This window comes from Lithobates pipiens, unplaced genomic scaffold (genome assembly GCF_037356315.1).
Source record: "Lithobates pipiens isolate NorthernLeopardFrog02 unplaced genomic scaffold, aLitPip1_a1.2 Scaffold_8, whole genome shotgun sequence".
Taxonomy (NCBI): Eukaryota; Metazoa; Chordata; class Amphibia; order Anura; family Ranidae; genus Lithobates; species Lithobates pipiens.
Window position 1 is genome coordinate 441,405,721 of NW_027507903.1, and position 19,054 is coordinate 441,424,774.

General features: G+C 44.1%; 1 protein-coding gene across 1 annotated transcript in view; it reads left to right on the plus strand.

Moving 5' to 3' along the window:
* Positions 1–5,585: 5,585 nt before the first annotated feature.
* The window catches only part of CCDC69 (coiled-coil domain containing 69), an 89,026-nt gene continuing 75,557 nt past the window's right edge, over positions 5,586–19,054 (plus strand). The window contains exon 1 of the mRNA XM_077468329.1: positions 5,586–5,810. Within this exon, the coding sequence (XP_077324455.1) occupies positions 5,763–5,810 (48 nt within the window). The 5' untranslated portion in view covers positions 5,586–5,762. The remainder of the gene's footprint in view (positions 5,811–19,054) is intronic.

The following is a 19,054-nucleotide window of genomic DNA, read 5'->3' on the forward strand; positions in this document are numbered from 1 at the left end:
CCACGGAATTTGTCGCTGAGGAGAGGAGAGCGGATCGCTGCAGCCGGCTGGTGATCGGTGAGTATGAGCTGTTTTTACAGATTTTTACTCACTGATCACCAGTCTAGTGTAAACACACATGTCCCCACACAATGTCCCCAAAACACACATGTCCCCAAATAATAAAAACATATGTCCCTCACATATGTCCCACTAAAATCACATGTCCCAATGATTATCTGCACACATATATCCGTGATCCCCTGTAAACATCTGTACATGATCATTTGCATACATATGTCCATGATCACACAAACCAATTATTATACACTTTCGATTTTATTGGAATTCTTTTAAAATAGAAAGAAGAAAATATTGTTTTTTTTCCAAATTTCCGCTCTTTGTTCACTTATATTGCAAAAAATAAAAAACGAAGTCGTGAATAAATACCACCAAAATAAAGCTCTATTTTTGCAAACAAAATGATAAAAATTTCATTTGGGTACAGCGTAGCATGACCACGCAATTGTCATTGAAATTTACATTTCAAATATTTTGTTTTTTTTACATTTCTTCAGTTGCTTCCTGTTTTCTGGCCTAGGCAAATTATGTCATACATCCCAGAAGTCTACATGGGCCTTTTTTCTTTTATCTGGAGAGGAGGAGCTTTTTTCAGCTAAACACACCCTCCTGTCTACATGCTTGATCTAGCGAAACATACCTGTGAGTATATACATTTTTATTTGGGACATTTGTAAACATATATAATGATTTGAAATGTTATAATTCATACTGTGTGTTTACCTTCATTTTGATCAATTCAGATTACCGTACTTGCATCCAGGGGCAGCTTGGATTCTCTGAACATGTGTAATTGTAAGTATATCTAGTGCTCATGCACACAGGCATATGAAAACACAGCAACTATTATGCAGGATTTTGCTGGGATTCTGTTTCTAGGGTGCAGACAGCTATTGCCATCCAGCATCCTCAGACACTAGGATGCAGACGGCTTTCTTGAGAATTCTTTCCATTGCTAGGACACAGCTGGGTTGTCAAGGAAGCTGCCTAGGACTTACATTGCTAGGATGCAGTTTCTCAGGAGAGGTGCCTAACAGCCTCAGTTGCTAGGTCACAGACAGCTTCTCAAGCAAGCTCCCTAACATCCTCAGTTGCTAGGACACAGGTGGCTTCCAAGAAAGCTGCCTATTAGGGATGAGCCAAACTCCCCCCCCGGTTCGGTTCACACCAGAACCTTCGAACGGACCAAAAATTCGTACGAACTTTAGAACCCTATTAAAGTCTATGGGACTCGAACGTTCAAAATTAAAAGTGCTAATTTTAAAGGCTAATATGCAAGATATGAAACAGACAACACCAGCAATAAGGATTATCTTCAGGTGTATACTGTGCTGGAGGCACACAACACCCACTTTAACTCCTGCAGATGCCTGTATTAGAGAACACCAGCAATAAAGGATTATCTTCAGGTGTATACTGTGCTGTGCTGGAGGCACACAACACCCACTAACTCCTGCAGATGCCTATATTAGAGAACACCAGCAATAAAGGGTAGATACAGGTGTATATTGTGCTGGAGGCACACAACACCCACTAACTCCTGCAGATGCCTTTATCATAGAACACCAGCAATAAAGGGTAGATACAGGTGTATACTGTGCTGGAGGCACACAACACCACTTTAACGTTAAGATGCCTGAGAAAAGAACACACTGTCCCTGCCTATCTAGCTTTTTCCCAGCACGCCGGAACACACTACACAAGGCCGCTGCGCTGGCGGCCTTATATAGTGTGGGGCGTGTGCTAAACCCCCTGAGCTATAATTGGCCACAGGCATCCCAATTATGGCTCTCCTCGCTGCCGGCGCTGTGATTGGCCAAGCATGCGGGGTCACAGTGCATGCTTGGCCAATCATGAGCCAGCAATGCACTGCGATGGCGTAGTGCATTGTGGGCCGTTCGTGCCACATGAATTTGGTGCGAACGGTCCACAAAGTTCTGAATTTTCCGAACAGATGAACGGCCGATGTTCGAGTCGAACATGCGGTTGAGTCGAACACTGAGATCATCCCATACAAGAAAGCTGCATTCTTCCATTGCTAGGATGCAGGTGGCTCCTTGGGCCTAGCACCTTTTTGTTTCGAGGATGCAGGCAGCTCCTTACACCTAGCCTAATTTTGTTGTTAGGATGCAGGAGGCTTCTTATGACTAGCATCATTGTGTTGCTAGAATGCAGACGGTAGCTTATGCCTGTATGGATGTAGGCAGCTCTTGTACTCAAATTGAGTGTATTTGTGCTGTATACTGTACAAATGTAAATGTTGGCACAAAGTTTACATGCGTACAGTGTAAAGTACAATCTAAATGCAGGACCACAGATTTTTTTATTTTTCTTTGTTTTTTTTACGGATTTGAATGTAGCACATGTAGGGCTGCAGTTAAGCATTATTTTCATAGTCAATTAGTTGGCTGATTATTGTTTAGATTAACCACTTGCTTACTGGGCACTTAAAACCCCCTCCTATCCAGACCAATTTTCAGCTTTCAGCGCTGATGCACTTACTGAGCTTACTTTTGGTGGTATTTGATCACCTCTGCGATTTTATTTTTTGTTAAAAAAAGTAAAAAGACAGAATTTTTTTGATTTTGTTATAAAATTTTAAAACAGGTAATTTTTGTCCGTCATTGATGTATGCTGATGAGGCAACACTGATGGGCACCAAAAGGTGGCAGTGATGGGCACTGATGGGTGGCAGTGATGGGCTCTAATTGGTTAAACTGATAGGCAGCACTTCTACGTGGCATTGATTGGCACCACTGGTGGGCATTGATAGGTGGCACTTGTGGGCACTGTCAGGTGGCAATAGCAGATGGCAAAGATGAGGCATAATTGCCTCTTCCTCTTTGGGACTGATGTCCCTTTCAGATGAGCCGGTGATCGGCTTTTTTTTCTCCTCCGCTGTCAGCATGAGGAGAAAAAATATGATCACCGAGCTTTTGTTTTGATCATGTGATCAGCTGTCATTGACAGCTGATCACATGGTAAGGAGTCGGGACCAGCCCCTTACACGGATCGGTGATCACCCAAGTCTCATTGACTCTGTGATCACAGCACGCTCTGCGCCCGCCGCGTAGGGCGTGCGCAGGGAGCGTGCACAGGGGAGGCCGTCATATGGAGGCCTCCCGGGAATTCAGGTCCGTGCTGTGGTCGTCATGCGGCTATAGCGCGGATATCAAGAGGTTAATCAAGTAATTAGATAAAAAACTAAAAAAAGTGTGGTATATAATTTAGTTAATATGTAAAGTTTAAAAAAAGACAATTTATTCTTGAATATCTACAGTATATGCAGTGGTAAATATAAATAACCAGCTATATGATTAGGTAACAAAATATCGAATCCACTTTGAGAATAACAGACAGAAGAGATGCATAAACTATTAATGGTTGAATCTGGTTCATATTATTGGACTCTGGGCCGGTTCACACTAGATGTGGTGCAAATTCACAGCGAATTCGCTACAAATCTGCACTGCATCAAAAACACAACTTGTTCATGCAAACTGATTGCGAAGTGTATGTTAAGTTAACGACACCCAGCAATCAGTTTGCAAAACACAGCGCAATCTGCTGAATCAGATCGCATGGGTGTGAACAGCATTTTTTGAGCTTCAGCGTCTAGGAGCAGAAAATAAATTGTTTTTGTAGAGTTTCTTGGAGCGTTTTTCCAGCAGAAACGCTTATAAACTGCTAAACTGTCCTAAATGCATTTTTTTAACTTTCTTTTTTTTCATTGTACTGCAAAAACGCAAATAAAACGCTGACCCTTCTAAAACACTACTACAAACAGCAATTACAAGTGTTTTTTTTTTTTTAAATCTCTTTTAGCTCTTTTTTTAGCTTAAAGAGGAAGTAAACCCCACCAAAAAAATTCTATTTTTACAATATTTCTATGTTTATTAACATATCCAAGCAAAAGATATATTAATAACTCCAAAACGAGCGCTGGAAGTACCTTTTTTTTGTAGTTTTATTTTTTGTATCTTCCGGGTATCGTCTGCGCCATTCTTTGTGCTGTTTTCAGAAGCCGATACGGACGTCATTTCCGCCCTTAGTTCGTATCCCTGCCGAAATCTCGCGCATGCGCTGTAGCATCGTAACCAAGCCTCGTTCTCAATTGCCGTTACTACAGCAACAGAGCATTGTTCAGTCACAAGGGGGAATATCAGGAAGACCAGAATAATTACTGCATCGCGAGACTTCTCCTCTGTGCCATTCAGAGGAGAATCTCACGCACAGTAAAATCAAGGCAAGCAGGAAAGACAGAATTGGCATTATATACATGCCGCCTTTGAAAGTGCATACTGCGCAATCGCGCATGACGTCACGAACATTAAAAAGACGATTTATATCATATTTACACAAGTAAGTGCACTTTCACAGGCAGCGATCAGCTGCCTGTGTTATGTAGTATCTGATAAGCTTAACTTGTATCTGAGGGTTTACTTCCTCTTTAAAAAGGAATCACTGGTGCCTAAAAGTGCCTTACGATTGCCAATTAAATACAGCCTTACCAGTGCCAATTAAATACAGCCTGATCAGTGCCAATTAAATGCAGCCTGATCAGTGCCAATTAAATGCAGCTACACCAGTGCCAATTAAATGCAGCCTGATCAGTGCCAATTACAGCCTTACCAGTGCCCATGAAATACAGCCTGATCACACAGGGCTCCGAAATGGATTTTAAATATCCCAGCGGCAACTGTAACAAATTCCTGCCTCCTATGATAAACGTCACACTGATTTAATGCATCATTGGATCTGTGTTCCGTCTATCTAGGAGGCGGGACTTTGTTACAGTCCTCCACCTCACACAGACGGGGATGTCATCACATCCGCCTGTCACTCAGCCACAGACGGAAGGCCTGAGCGGCCGCCGCGGCCGTACTCCATTCGGTTGCTCTGGCTGCTCTGTCTGTGGTTAAGTGACAGGCCCAGCCAGGAGATCGGCAAGGGCGCACAGGTGTCCGTGAGCCTGCAGCTAAATGCGGGAGACTGCCGGGATCCGCTGGAGACTCCCATGACCCGCGGGAGTCTTGGGATGTCTGACACTGTATTTCCTGATGTGTAAACAAATAATGCATTCTGTATGCAGGCCAACTAATCAGCTGACCAACTAATTGATTATGAAAATATTTGACAACTATTTTCATAATTCATTATCATCGATTATGCTGATTCGTTGTTTCAGTCCTAAGGACATGTTTTCTGATCTTTATGCATTTGCCCATAGAAAACAATACACTTGCATTCAGACCTATAAAAAAAAGAAAGTTTTACTGATACAAACTCTGTGTGCATGAGCCTGTAAACGCAGAAGAAAACGATCTAGAAAGTATAAAGTTTGTATGATCAGTTATGATCAATTAAAAAAAAACAAAAAAAAATGACTATAGGATTGATCAGATGGTCCTCACCACTTTCATCAAGCTGGGCACTCAACTTTGTCCTATGAGCTGTCTCCTGCCCCCTCCCATCTTTCCACTACCAGCATGCGCTTCTATTCTGATACTTACGGCCACAATAGTTTTCTGTTGCCTAAACTTTAGTGAGCAGCAGCAGGTTTAGTTAGTATGTGAGAGTGAGAGAGAGGGGTGTGTGTAGGAGACCCAGGCAGCCAGCCAAAGTATAGAGGAGAGAGAAGGGGGGCGAGATGTGACCCACACTCCACCGGTGGCTGCAAAGCTCTAAAACGGGGTGCAGCCATGGGCTGCAAGGCCAGCAAAATGTGTTGCCCCAGATCCAGGAACAAGGTAAGCGTATTATAGTGTACTGTTACTTCTGTTTGCAGTTAGAGGAGGTAATGGGCAGATTTGAACCTTTCAACTCTCTGAGTTTTGTATTTAGGGCTCATTCAGACCACAAAAATGCGCACGAAATGCATATGCATGTTGGCATGCGTTTTTTAATGCATTGCACTGTGCAATATTGTCCGTTGAGTTGTGTCTTTTAAAATATTTTTTTTCTTTACTGGGTAAAAATTTTATTTTTGTTAATCGTATGACTGGCATGCGATCTTGAGCTTTAAAACGCATACATACTTCATTTTATGCAAGGCACCTGTAAAGCAATTGTTTCTGTCTGTCCTTGCGTTAAATGCAGGCTCAATAGATGTGGTCTGAATGATGCTTGCTTGCCAATAGTGTTGATTTATTAGGCAGTTCTGGGTTTTCAATCTATACTTGGAAATGTCTTATTATAATAATAATATAATGATTATTATTCAGGATTTATATAGTGCCAACCATTTGTGCAGCGCTTTACAACGTGGGAACAGACAGTACAGTTACAATACAATTCGATACAGGAGGAATTCGAGAGTCCTGCTCGTTAGAGATTACAATCTAAAAAAGTGATTATCGGGATTTAAGGCACGGTTGCCACTCCTGCGATGCAGGAACACTGCAAATCCACTGCGCGTTCCCGCATCGCATGTCTCCTGGCTGCAGTTCACACTGGCCTATGCGAACTGCTGGGAGTGTCAATGAAAAGTTAATGACACCCCCCAAATTGGTTCGCAGTGCAAACTGTGGAATTGGATCGCATGGGTCTAAATAAACATGCGATCCGATTCTAGTGCGGACCAAAAAAAAAAAAAGGGTACTGCATCATTTTGGTGTGAATGTAATGCAATTTCAGACATACAAACTGTATGGCTGAATTTGCATCGCACAGGCAGTGTGGTGCGAATCACATGCGATATCTGGGATTGCATAAGTAAACCCAGCTTTAAAGTGCCAACCTAAAATATGTCATATACTAGCTTTAGGTAGGTATACAACATGTGATGTTGTCTGATAGACTTTAAGCTCTGGTTCCCACCAGTGTGGATTTGAAATCGTGCTACTTTAGCACCGTTTCAAAGCCGCAGATCAGTGCAATTTGGACCTCCGATTTCGTTGCGTCTTGCAACTTCTTTTAACAGAAGTCAATGTAAGTCGCAAAAAAATCGCAAAAAAGTCATGCTGGAACTTTTTTCAAAGTCGCTGCGACTTGAGTCACAAAGATTTAAAGTGGAGGGCCACCCTAAAAAAAAAAAGACATCGAACTTCCTAAAAAATATGAAAAAAAATACACAGTTCCCAGCACACAGCACGCCCCATTCACAAAGCGCGGCTTGTGCATGCGCAGTAGGAAACGGGCAGTAAAGCTGCAAGGCTTCACTGCCTGTTTCCCTTAGTTAGGATGTCGGTGCCGGGACCCTAGAGCAGAGGGACGGGTTGGCCTCAGGCGGCCGACATCGTGGGCACCCTGGACAGGTAAGTGTGCTTATTAAAAGTCAGCAGCTACAGTGTTTGTAGCTGCTGACTTCCACTGCCAACAATGGGGTGTGACTTATGCGTTTTTTGAATCGTCAAATCGCACTAGCGTGAACCAGGGCTTAGCCACAGTTGAGGATTTTTAGGACCCATTTACACCAGGTGTGGTAGGACAGCATTGGGTATCTATTGCAGCATAGTCACACCGCAGACTATGTAATTACTTTCCGAACTATAGTGTATACATTTTAAGTTATTTTTGTACTTAAAAATACAATGTGATGTGACTGCATTGTTTTACTTCCTTCCTGCCATATTTTTGTGTTCACGATTGTAAAAACTCCCTCAATTGGTTTTCTGTGTATTAGGCAGTGTAACCCTGATGAACAACTTTAGCTTAATAAAATGGACTGAACTGTAATTCACCCCTGTTCTAGATTTTCCACTATTCTACTATGCTACTGCGTAGCAGTTGTGTTGATTGTGTCACTGAAATTGTAGAAAATTTGTTTTGTTCAACTGTTCATCTGCGCCATGCAGCATTTCCAGATGACCAGGGTGTTGAAGATGGATTGGGAAGGGTCACACCGTCTTAATTGCTACAACCCATGTAATACCTATACAGGTAACCAGTGCTGGGACAAGGTCATCCAGTGCTCAGGGCAAAGATGCCAAACTGCACCCCCCATTCTCCTGTCAGCCTTGTAACAGAAGCAAGTGGCACAGGGGGCCCCCTTCTCTGTAATATACCATTGATCCCAGGGCCCCCCTGCCAACCCCTTGTCCCAGGCCTGCGCATGACAATACATGTTGAATGCAGTGGCATTTGTTGTAAATGGCACCCCAATGTACCTGCACAAGACAAGAGCTACAATGCGATATGCACGGCAACACAGGCTGTCTACCAAAAAAAAAAAATGCTGTATCCTTTAGTGCCCATTCACACCATGTTGTTGCAGTAATGTGGGGCAACTCGCATTATTTGCATTGTTGCGATTCTGATTGGCCCCCCAATGCACCTTATGATGGATATGTATTGCTATGCAGCGAACAAAAGGTGTGTTGGGTTACTCTGCCAAAAAATAGTGCATGCGCTATTTTTTTATTTTTTTTGGTGCCACGCCACAATCCGCATTTGTTTCTTCCATTGTGGTGCATTGTCAGTCCATTCAAAATGAATGGGCTGCCTTAATGCACTGCACGCCATAACATGCAATAATGTACCACAATGGAACACTTAAAGTGTTTGTTAACCTAATTATTATTTTTTTTTTTTAAGATCCTGTTCCCTTAAAGTGGTTGTAAACCCTTACAAACCACTTTGACCTACAGGTAAGCCTAGATTAAGGCTTACCTGTAGGTCCAAGAAATATATCTCCTAAACCATGTAGGTTTAGAAGATATTTACTAAAAGACAGTCACCTTTGTCTATGGCGCATGCGCATAGACAGCGGCGCACTATCGCCGTTAGCAGCATGCCGCTGCTAACGGCGATATGCCGTTAGCGGCGGCTCCCGTGCGCATGCGCGGGAGTGACATAATCGCTGCTCTGGCGCTGTGAGTGGCTGGAGCAGCAAAACCCAGAAGAAGATGGACGCTCTGCACTACGGGGGACAGCAGTGACATCGCTGGCTCCTGTGTCAGGTAAGTGACATATAATGGGCTACTATGCGATGCATAGTAGCCCATTATGCTTTACCTTTGCAGGGAGACAAAGAAGAAGTAAACCCATCAGGGTTTCAGGGTTTACTTCCTCTTTAAACGGCACACTGTTTGTGCTATCTAACCTGCCCTCTCTAAACTGTAAAAAACCTAGCTGATCCTTCCACTTCCCATGTCCCCCTCTCTGTGCTGATCACAATAATCATGGCTGCTGTGCCCTGACTACAGTAGTTGGTGTACGTCCCTCCGTCATCTGCAGCTCTCCTCGCTAATCTCCCCTCACCCCCTCCTCCCTGCCTGTCAGCTCTGTGCCTATGTCTCCGACCCCCCCCCCCCCCCCCCCCCCACCACCACTATCATTAGAAAAAAAATATTATAAATGGTCACTGACAGCCCCTCTATTATAGCAAGGCATACCGCACTGTATATGTGTTTTAAAACGAGGCATGTAAATACCGTGTTAGAGCTATCTTCAGGCCGGTCACGTGACTCGCGGCCGCTCTACACCTTCAATCCAGGGCTACTGCAGGAGGGGCTGAGTGGCCAGGTGACCTCCCCAGCTGATGTCAAAGGGAGATCTCGGCCCTTCCTGCAGTAGACCTGGATTGGAGGAGTAGAGCGACCACGAGCCACGTGACCAGCTTGAAGATCGCTCTAAAACTGTATTTTTGTTTTTTTAATAAAACACATATACAGTGTGGTATGACCAACTATAATAGAGGGGCTGTCAGTGATTTAAAAGTTTGGGTTATCAACCACTTTGGCTGGGTTCACACTGGAGAATGCAGAGGCTCACAGCAGGAGTCTGTTGTGTCTCCATTCACCATATCCGATCCGATTTCAGGACGAATTTTGGGCTGAATTCGGACCTGAAACAGACCAAAAAACGCACAGGACCCCTATGCAATTTGCACCGGAGCCACTGCGCAGATGTGTGAACCGACTCCATAGAGAGCCGGTCACAATCTCCTGCTATGCGAATTGGATGGGAGGAACCCCGCAATAGTGTGAATGGGTCCGTGCAGTTTTTTTTTTTCCTTTAAAAACCAGCCACAGCCTGACAGCAAGCTACAAAGTGGGACCCTTGCCGTCTGTGTGATGATCAGGGTCAAAGGAGATGTATAAAATAGATGGGGAGCACTCGATGAGGGAATAAGTAGGAATAAATAAAAATAAAAATGTCTTTAAAGAAAACCTCTGATGAGAAAAACATGAGGTAAGCAGCATTCTCAGGAGGAGCCACCTCATTACCCTTGTGACCAGTTTACTTTAAGGAGTTGTTGGAAGCTATTTTTAACTTGGTTGATATAAAGGTATGTCCTTGAACCAGAGGATGGCTGGTGGAAATGAAGTATTGCTCCATACAGTACATGCATTGTAATTTGTCAAATGTCTGGGAACATTGCACAGAATTGCAAGATGAAATGGTACTCCACACAAAACTTTGACTTTTGGGTTGTTGCTAGAAACGGGTTGGTTTAAATTGCTGTATGTGTTCCTATTGGGCATACCTCCCCTACTTCCTGTCCTTTGGTAAATGCTTCCCCCAGATCCAGGAAGTGACGAGAAATCTTCCAAACAAGGCTGCAGACAGCTATAAACCCCAAAAGCAGAATCCCTACCCTGCTCAGACTAAAACTAAAGAAACAGATTGTAGTTACACTTCATTTTTGTGTGTACTACTGATAGTAGAAGTTGGGAGGTTATTTTAGTGAGCTGAATGAGTGACATAATTACGTTCTGAAAGTGACCGAGGTCAGCCTGCTTGACCTAGCTTAAAAGGCTTGGGTGGTGGTCGCTTGACCTCAAATGTCAGGTGCGTTTAGCTGAACCAGTAAAAGCAGAGAGCATTGACATACATGTTGACATCCAAAATATGAATGCTTTGAAAAAAAATTACTATATATATATATATATATAATTTTTATTTATTTTTTTCCAGAGAAGTTTGTACATAAAATGATAATGGTCTTGTTTGTTTTTTTTCTAAAATGAAAAACATTTTATTGGGGATGAACCAATGGCATTTATTTTTAATATATATATATATATATATATATATATATATATATATATATATATATATATATATATATATATATATATATATATATATATATATATATATATATATATTACTCGCCGATACCAATTACCGATACCTACCGCAACTGTTTTTTGTTTTGACTTCAGCTGTCCGCAATGGTACAAAGCATTGAAAAGTTACAAATGAAATAGATTTTTTTTTTTTTTTTTTTTTATTTAGCGCTTTTCGATGTGAAATGTGTAAATATTATATAATTACTAACAAAGCAAACAAAAAAAAGTTTTAATTGTTTATATAATAGATATGAACAAAAGAAAAAACAGCAGGAAAATAATAAATGGAGTATAGGGAGTTAATTAAGGCTGATTAGAGTAAATGAAGGGTTATAAAGGGGTCAAACATAGGAACATTTCTTCATGCCTTTGATCTACAGATGAAGAAACACAAATATACAAAAAGAAACAATGTTTCTTTTTATTTTAGTGTTTCAGGGCTCAGCAATGTTGTCAATAAACATTGCCGGCTGCTTTTTTTTAATTATTATTATTTGACAGCTCCAATGGACTTCTTTAAAGTGATTGTAAACCCTTACAACACACTTTTTTAAACTCACGGTTTAGGAGATATTTGCCAAAAGACAGGCATCGCTGTCTGCGGCACCGGCAACGGTGATTATGCCGCGAGTGTCGGCTCCCGTGCGCATGCGCGGGAGTGATGTCATTGCGGCTTCGCCGAATGACAGCGGCGAAGCTGCGAGACCCACTGAGAAGATGGAGGCACCGGACTACATGGGACAGCGGTGACTTTGCTGGCTCCTGTGTCAGGTAAGTGACACATAATGGACTACTATGCGATGCATAGTAGTCCATTATGCTTTACCTTTGCAAGGAATCAAAGAGGAAGTAAACTCATCAGGGTTTACTTCCTCTTTAACACTGGGGAGACCCACTTATAGCTCAACGAACCAAGCCTGAAAGTATTGGTTTCAGGCATCGGTGCATTTGCACGAGTACCGATACTTGTGCAAATACTCGGTATCAGCATATACTAGTGTTTGTGCAACCCTACATGTTATACCTGCCTGCTCTGTGCAATAGTATTGCACAGATCAATCTTTTACCCCCTCTTCTGGGGTCCCCCTGCCAGGGCTGTCCTTTTTTTTTTTTTTTTTTTTTTTTTTTTGAGTGCCCCCTTAGCAAACTGTTTGCTATGGGGGTACCTGTGTGGGCATGCTTCCAAGTCAGTCTGTGTCCATAGACACACACAGCGTGGCTCAGAGACGGGAGTGGGGCTACAGATGGACACAGCACTGGATCACTAACAGACTCAAGTATTTGGGGAGGGAGAGGAGAGGCTAGGGGCAGTTTTTTATTTTATTTTTTTGTTTAGTTTAATACAGCGAACGCATTAAGATATATAAAAAAAAAAAAACGTTTTGACTGACAATGTATGGTCACAGCATACACTTTCATTTTGTAACAACAACACAAACAATAGTTATATTTGACAATCCAATATAAGAGAAGTTGCAATTTCTCCTTTCATGTTGTGAGTTCTGCCTGTCTGCTGGCCATCTCTTTCCACAACTTTCTAGATTCCCTGTATACTTTGCAGATTCTCCTCCTATTGACTTTACATTTCTAAGGACTACATATGCCATGGTAACCTGCTGCCTGTAAGCACTGATTCCTATACCGACTCCTCCTCCTGAAAGGCCTCCTTTTATCACCTCTGTAGTTTAGCAGATAGGCTCTGTGAATGTGAGACACAATAGTGCCTACTCACAGGGCAAAGTGAATGAAAAAGGAAATAAATGTGTGGGGATCGCCACAAATTAAAGAAGAACTGCAGTCTGCTCACATAATTTGTAATAAAAACCTCTTTGCCATTCTGAAGCTTCCCTCCAACCACTTTGCATATTATTTTATATATACTGTGATTCTGTACTTGCCAAATATGCTGCAGAAATCTCCCTCTACTAAGTCTGACTGCAGCCATTTTAACTGTGGGCAGCTGTTCACTTCCTGGATTTACACACACACACACACACGCACACCTCCAGCTCTGCAGCTTTCATTGGCCCTCTTATGACTCCCCTCCCTTCCTCGCAAACTCTCACAAGAGTGAGAGAGAGAGTGCTGTTCGTGATGTCATAAGCCTAGGCTAATGACCAGACAAGAAACAGGAAGTGGGCTGTATAAGGGATTTACCGGCACAAAAAAAAAGTTTTACTATCCAAAGTTAAAACAACAAGGATAGAAGATTTAATAGATGGAAAGTTGAAAAAAATTACTAAAGGTCCGCTTTTAAGGTTACAGACTTCAAGATCTTTCAGATTCATAGGCATATCCTGCCCCCCATTGTGTTTTAGCTGGTTAGTGGGCATCGAGGAGGAGGGAGGGCTGTCATTTACCACTGTGTATGTGCCCACATGTGTGACTCTATAGTCCCATGGGCTGCTCAGATGTGATAGGTCGCAAATGCTCAGCATAGAAACACACTGAAAACTGAGCATGTGCAGGGTTGCCACCACAGCTGCAGAATCCTTAGCTGAATTGAGAGCATGGACAGAAGGTGGCGATAGAGAGCAACAGGATGAGCAAGGTTCATTACAGAAAACGAATCTCATAGCGACTGAGTATGAACAGCATGTAATACACCATTTATTGATCGTTTTTATGATGTGGGTTTAGTGACACTTTAAGTTAAATAATCTTTGCAATATTTCATTCTCACCACAAATGTGGAAGAATTTTCCAGTTGTTGAAAGTGGGAAAACCCTTTTCATTGCATTGTGCAAAGAGCGCTGGAATGAAGGAACCTAGACCAATTGATGATAGACTAGCTATGATTTAGTCTGTCTACACTAAAAGCTCATTTCTGATTGGGTGTTGTGGTTTACAGCATGTCTTTGCACTGCGTTTAAATACGCCTTATAATGTGGCACCTTAAAATTGCTATTTTACTCTTCCCAACAGCTGGCTCTTGGTCTTCTAGTCGCTTTGCTCATTGTATCTCCCTTCTCAGTCGTGTTGATATGCAGGAATGTGCATTGGCTGTTTTAAGCGCTTCAGTCATAGCAGCACTGACCTGCGCTGCTCCCTCACATTCTGACACATATATATACACACTGCTAAGATGATGCTTACTCCTCTGCTAGCACACCCACACATGCTGTCATTCCCAGTGAGGAGCAAGCAAAGGTGCTGGGAGATTTATATTTATCTTCCATGATGTATCATGTGCTAGGGCGGGCATTGTCCTTGGTGGAGTTGAGAACTGCAATTAGCTAGTAACCCAAGAGTAAAGCTGGCCATACATATACGCCGAACAAAAAAAATCTACAAGATTCCTCCATCCACACTAAACAGCACAGATGGGGAAATCTCCCCTGACAACTATTTGTTTTCTAACAGCCAGCACCAGTGACTGTCAGAATACCCCAACAGTGGCTGCTTCTGGAAGGATACGGCTGCTGTTCATTTAGCCCCTTCAGATTGAAGGATGTCAGGCAGGAGGGTGCTGATAGGGCCGTCGGATGAGCAGATTTAGTCTGGTTTAGAGTATTTGTAGCTGCTGACTTTTAATTTTTGAGGGGAGGCCTGGAACTCCCCTTTAAGGGCTAGTTTACGCTTGCTTCCAAACAAGGCTCCAGACACGCTTTTCTTACAGCTTTTTGAATGCCAGTCAAAGCCTCTTTTGCAAAATAAAATGGTTAATTTATTTATATACCATATTTATCTGCATATAACACGCATCGGCGTATAACACGCACCCCAAGTTTAGGAGGGAATTTTAAGGAAAAAACTTTTAGGAGGGAAGTTAAAGGAAAAAAAATCTTACATTTAAATGCCCATCATTGCACCCTCGTCGGTGTCCATCTGCAGCCTTGTCCATCATTGCACCCTCGTCGGTGTCCATCTGCAGCCTTGTCCATCCATTGCACCCTCGTCGGTGTCCATCTGCAGCCTTGTCCATCCATTGCACCCTCGTCGGTGTCCATCTGCAGCCTTGTCCATCCATTGCACCCTCGTCGGTGTCCATCTGCAGCCTTGTCCATCCATTGCACCCTCGTCGGTGTCCATCTGCAGCCTTGTCCATCCATTGCACCCTCGTCGGTGTCCATCTGCAGCCTTGTCCATCCATTGCACCCTCGTCGGTGTCCATCTGCAGCCTTGTCCATCCATTGCACCCTCGTCGGTGTCCACCTGCAGCCTTGTCATGCAGCCTTCTCAGTGTCATTTGCAGTGTCATTTGCAGCCTTGTTGTTTAAAAATGACGCAGCCGAGATACAGACCCGGATGTCCTGTGTATCTCGGCGGCGCTCAGTAGCTTTTGGCCGCTCTTGCGGGACTGCGAGAGAGGCCGAAAGCTGCCGAGATTCTCACAATCGGCGGGGGTCGGCGTATAACACGCACCCACGATTTCCCCCCTGATTTTAAGGGGGAAAAAGGTGTATGTATATGTAATATATAAATAATATAGACACATAGATAGAGAGATATATAAATTACACACACACGCCCCCTCACATTTTTGTAAATATTTTATTATATCTTTTCACGTGACAACACTGAAGAAATGACACTTTGTGAAAATGTCCAAAAAGTGCCAATATTTTGTGTGCCCACCATTATTTTCCCGCACTGCCTTAACTCTCTTGGGCATGGAGTTCACCAGAGCTTCACAGGTTGCCACTGGAGTCCTCTTCCCTTCCTCCATGATGACATCACGGAGCTGGTGGCTGTTAGAGACCTTGTGCTCTCCAGCTTCTATTTGAGGATGCCCCACAGATGCTCAATAGGGTTTAGGTCTGGAGACATGCTTGGCCAGTACACCTGCCCAGTCCCCGAAGGGAGGGGATCATGCTCTGCTTCTGTATGTCACAGTGCAACCACCTGGTTGCCACCACACATGCTTGACACCATCTGAACCAAATACGTTTATCTTGGTCTCATCAGACCACAGGACATGGTTCCAGTAATCAATGTCCTTAATCTGCTTGTCCTCAGCAAACTGTTTGTGGGCTTTCTTGTGCATCATCTTTAGAAGAGGCTTCCTTCTGGGATGACAGCCATGCCAACAAATTTGATGCAGTGTGCAGCATATGGTTTGAGCACTGAGAGGCTAACCCCCGCCCCTTCAACCTCTGCAGCAATGCTGGCAGCACTCATACGTATATTTCCCAAAGACAACCTCTGGATATGTCGTTGAGCACATACACTCAACTTTGACCATGGCGAGGCCTGTTCTGAGTGGAACCTGTTCTGTTAAACAGCTGTATGGTCTTGGTCACTGTGCTGCAGCTCAGTTTCAGGGTCTTGGCAATCTTCTTGTAGCCTAGGCCATCTTTATGTAGAGCAACAATTTTTTTCAGATCCTCAGAGTTCTATGCCATGAGGTACCATGTTGATCTTCCAGTGACCAGTATGAAAGAGTGAGAGCGACAACACCAAATTGAACACACCTACCCTCCCCCCCCCATTTACACCTGAGACCTTGTAACACTAATGCCACGTACACACGACTGGACTTTCCGGCAGAAAAGGCCCGACAGTCTCCCCGACGGACTTTCGATTGAGTTACGATGGACTTCCGAACGAACGGACTAAATTTCGTTAGTTTCTAACGTGATGACGTACAATGGGACTAGAAAAGGAAGTTCTGTAGCCAATAGCTGCCCTTGCATTGTATTTGGCCCGTCGGACCAGCATACAGATGAACGGTTTCCTGATAGGAATTGAGTGCATCAGATAGAACATGTTTCTAACTTTTGTGAGATTGTGTGTGTGTGTGTGTGTGTGTGTGTGTGTGTGTGTGTGTGTGTGTGTGTGTTTTTCTATACACACACACACACACACACACACTTGCCAAAAAGTATTGGGACACCTGCCTTTACACACACATGGACTTTAATGGTGTCGTAGTCTGTAGGTTTCAATATAGCTGCAAAGGGTGGGCCAACACAATAACAGCTTAAATTCTTCTGGGAAGACTGTCCACGAGGTTTAGGAGTGTGTCTATGGGAATGTTTTGACCATTCTTCCACAAGCACATTTGTGAGGTCATGCACTGATGTTGGACGAAAAGGCCTGGCTCGCAGTCTACGCTTTAATTCATCATTTTGGGTTGAGTGTGTAGGCCAGTCAAGTTCCTCCACCCCAAACTCACTCATTTATGTCTTTTATGGACCTTGCTTTGTGCACTGGTCCAAATAATTTTGGTGGAGGGGTAATATGGTGTGGGGTTTGTTTTTCAGGGGTTTTGTTACTTCGTTCCAGTAAAGGGAACGCTTAGGGCGTCAGCATACAAAGACGTTTTGGACGATTTCGTGCTCCCAACTAGGAATGAGCTTGGTGTTCGAGTCAAACGTACGTTCAACTCGAACGTACGTTCGACTCGAACATCGGTTGTTCACACGTTCGGCGAATACCGAACGTTATGGGCCGTTCGTGCCAAATTCGCTTGGCACTCACGGCCCACAATGCACTGCGCCATCGCAGTGCATTGCTGGCTCATGATTGGCCAAGCATGCACTGTGACCCCCCCATGCTTGGCCAATCACAGCGCTGGCAGCGAGGAGAGCCATGATTGGCCACAGGCAGGATGCCTGTGGCCAATCATAGTTCAGGCTGTGTAGTTTCCCCCCCCGCACTATTTAAGGCCTTGTGTAGTGTGTTGGCGTCTGTAGGAGTTAGTGGGTGTTTTCTGTGTACCTTCAACGCAGTTTACACCGTCCGTTATCCACCGATTTAGCAGTCTTGCTCTTCTGTAATTGAGCTTTCAGCAATCTGCAGGAGTTTGTGGGTGTTGTCTATGTGCCCTGAGCACAGTATACATCATTATCCACCAATTTAGCATTCTTGTTCTTCTGTAATTGAGCTTTCAGCCAGCTGCAGGAGTTTGTGGGTGTTGTCTGTGTGACCTGAGTGCAGTATACACCATTATCCACCTATTTTGCTCTTCTCTAATTGAGCCATCTGCCATCTGCAGGAGTTAGTGGGTGTTGTGTGCCTCCAGCACAATATACACTACCCAATTGCTGATTTTCCCATCTCCCTTCAGACCATTACCTTGTCTGGAAGCCCAACAAGGAGAGGCAAACAGGCACAAGCCGATAAAAGAGGACAAGCAGGCTCTGTGTCTAGAGACAACAGTGCGGGTTGTGGACGCGGTACATCGTCATCAGCACGTGGCCATGGGACACGCTTGTCCTTATTTTCGGCAGCTGGACATGTTGAGCCGCATCATGCCGAAGAGTTGGAAGAGTGGATGACCAAGCCCTCTTCATCCTCCTCATCCTCTCTCAACCAGGCTCAGGGTACTAGCAAAGCAGCTGCCAACGCATCGTCTTCCCTCGTCTCAATGTCATCATCAGTGACTCCTTCCCTAGACCCACCACGTCCTCCTGAGGATTCCCCTGAACTCTTTGAGCACAGTGTTGGGTACATGCTCCAGGAGGATGTCCAGTGTTTTGTAGGCTCTGATGATGATACTCAGCTAGAGGAAAGCAGTAGCGTGAGCGCAGAGAGAGGGGATGCTCAAGGAGGACAGCAATCTGGCAGTCATGTTCCACAAGCTGCAGCATACTGCCAGGTTTGCTCCAGCGATGAAGAGGGAGGGGATGATGAGGGCACTGACTTCACGTGAGTGCCTGGTAGGAGAGAGGAGGAGGAGGAGGCACATCTCCAATGAGGCAGGATGCCCTCCAGGGGCCAGCTTAGGGGCAGCACAATGACTGAATCACACCGCAGAGCTCCGCCTGTGCAGGGCGCTGCCTCTGCGCGTTATTCTAAAAGTTCTTTGGTGTGGGCCTTTTTTGAGACGAGTGCATTAGATCACACCGCTGCGATTTGCAACATATGTCTCAAGCGTATCTCGTGTGGCCAAAACATCATCCACTTGGGCACCACATGCTTGACCAGACATATGTTGACCTGCCATGCAGCTCGTTGGCAAGCATACCTCAAAGACCCACACCAAAGAACAAAGCGGACCTCTCCTTGCTCCTCATCAGCTGGGATCTCCA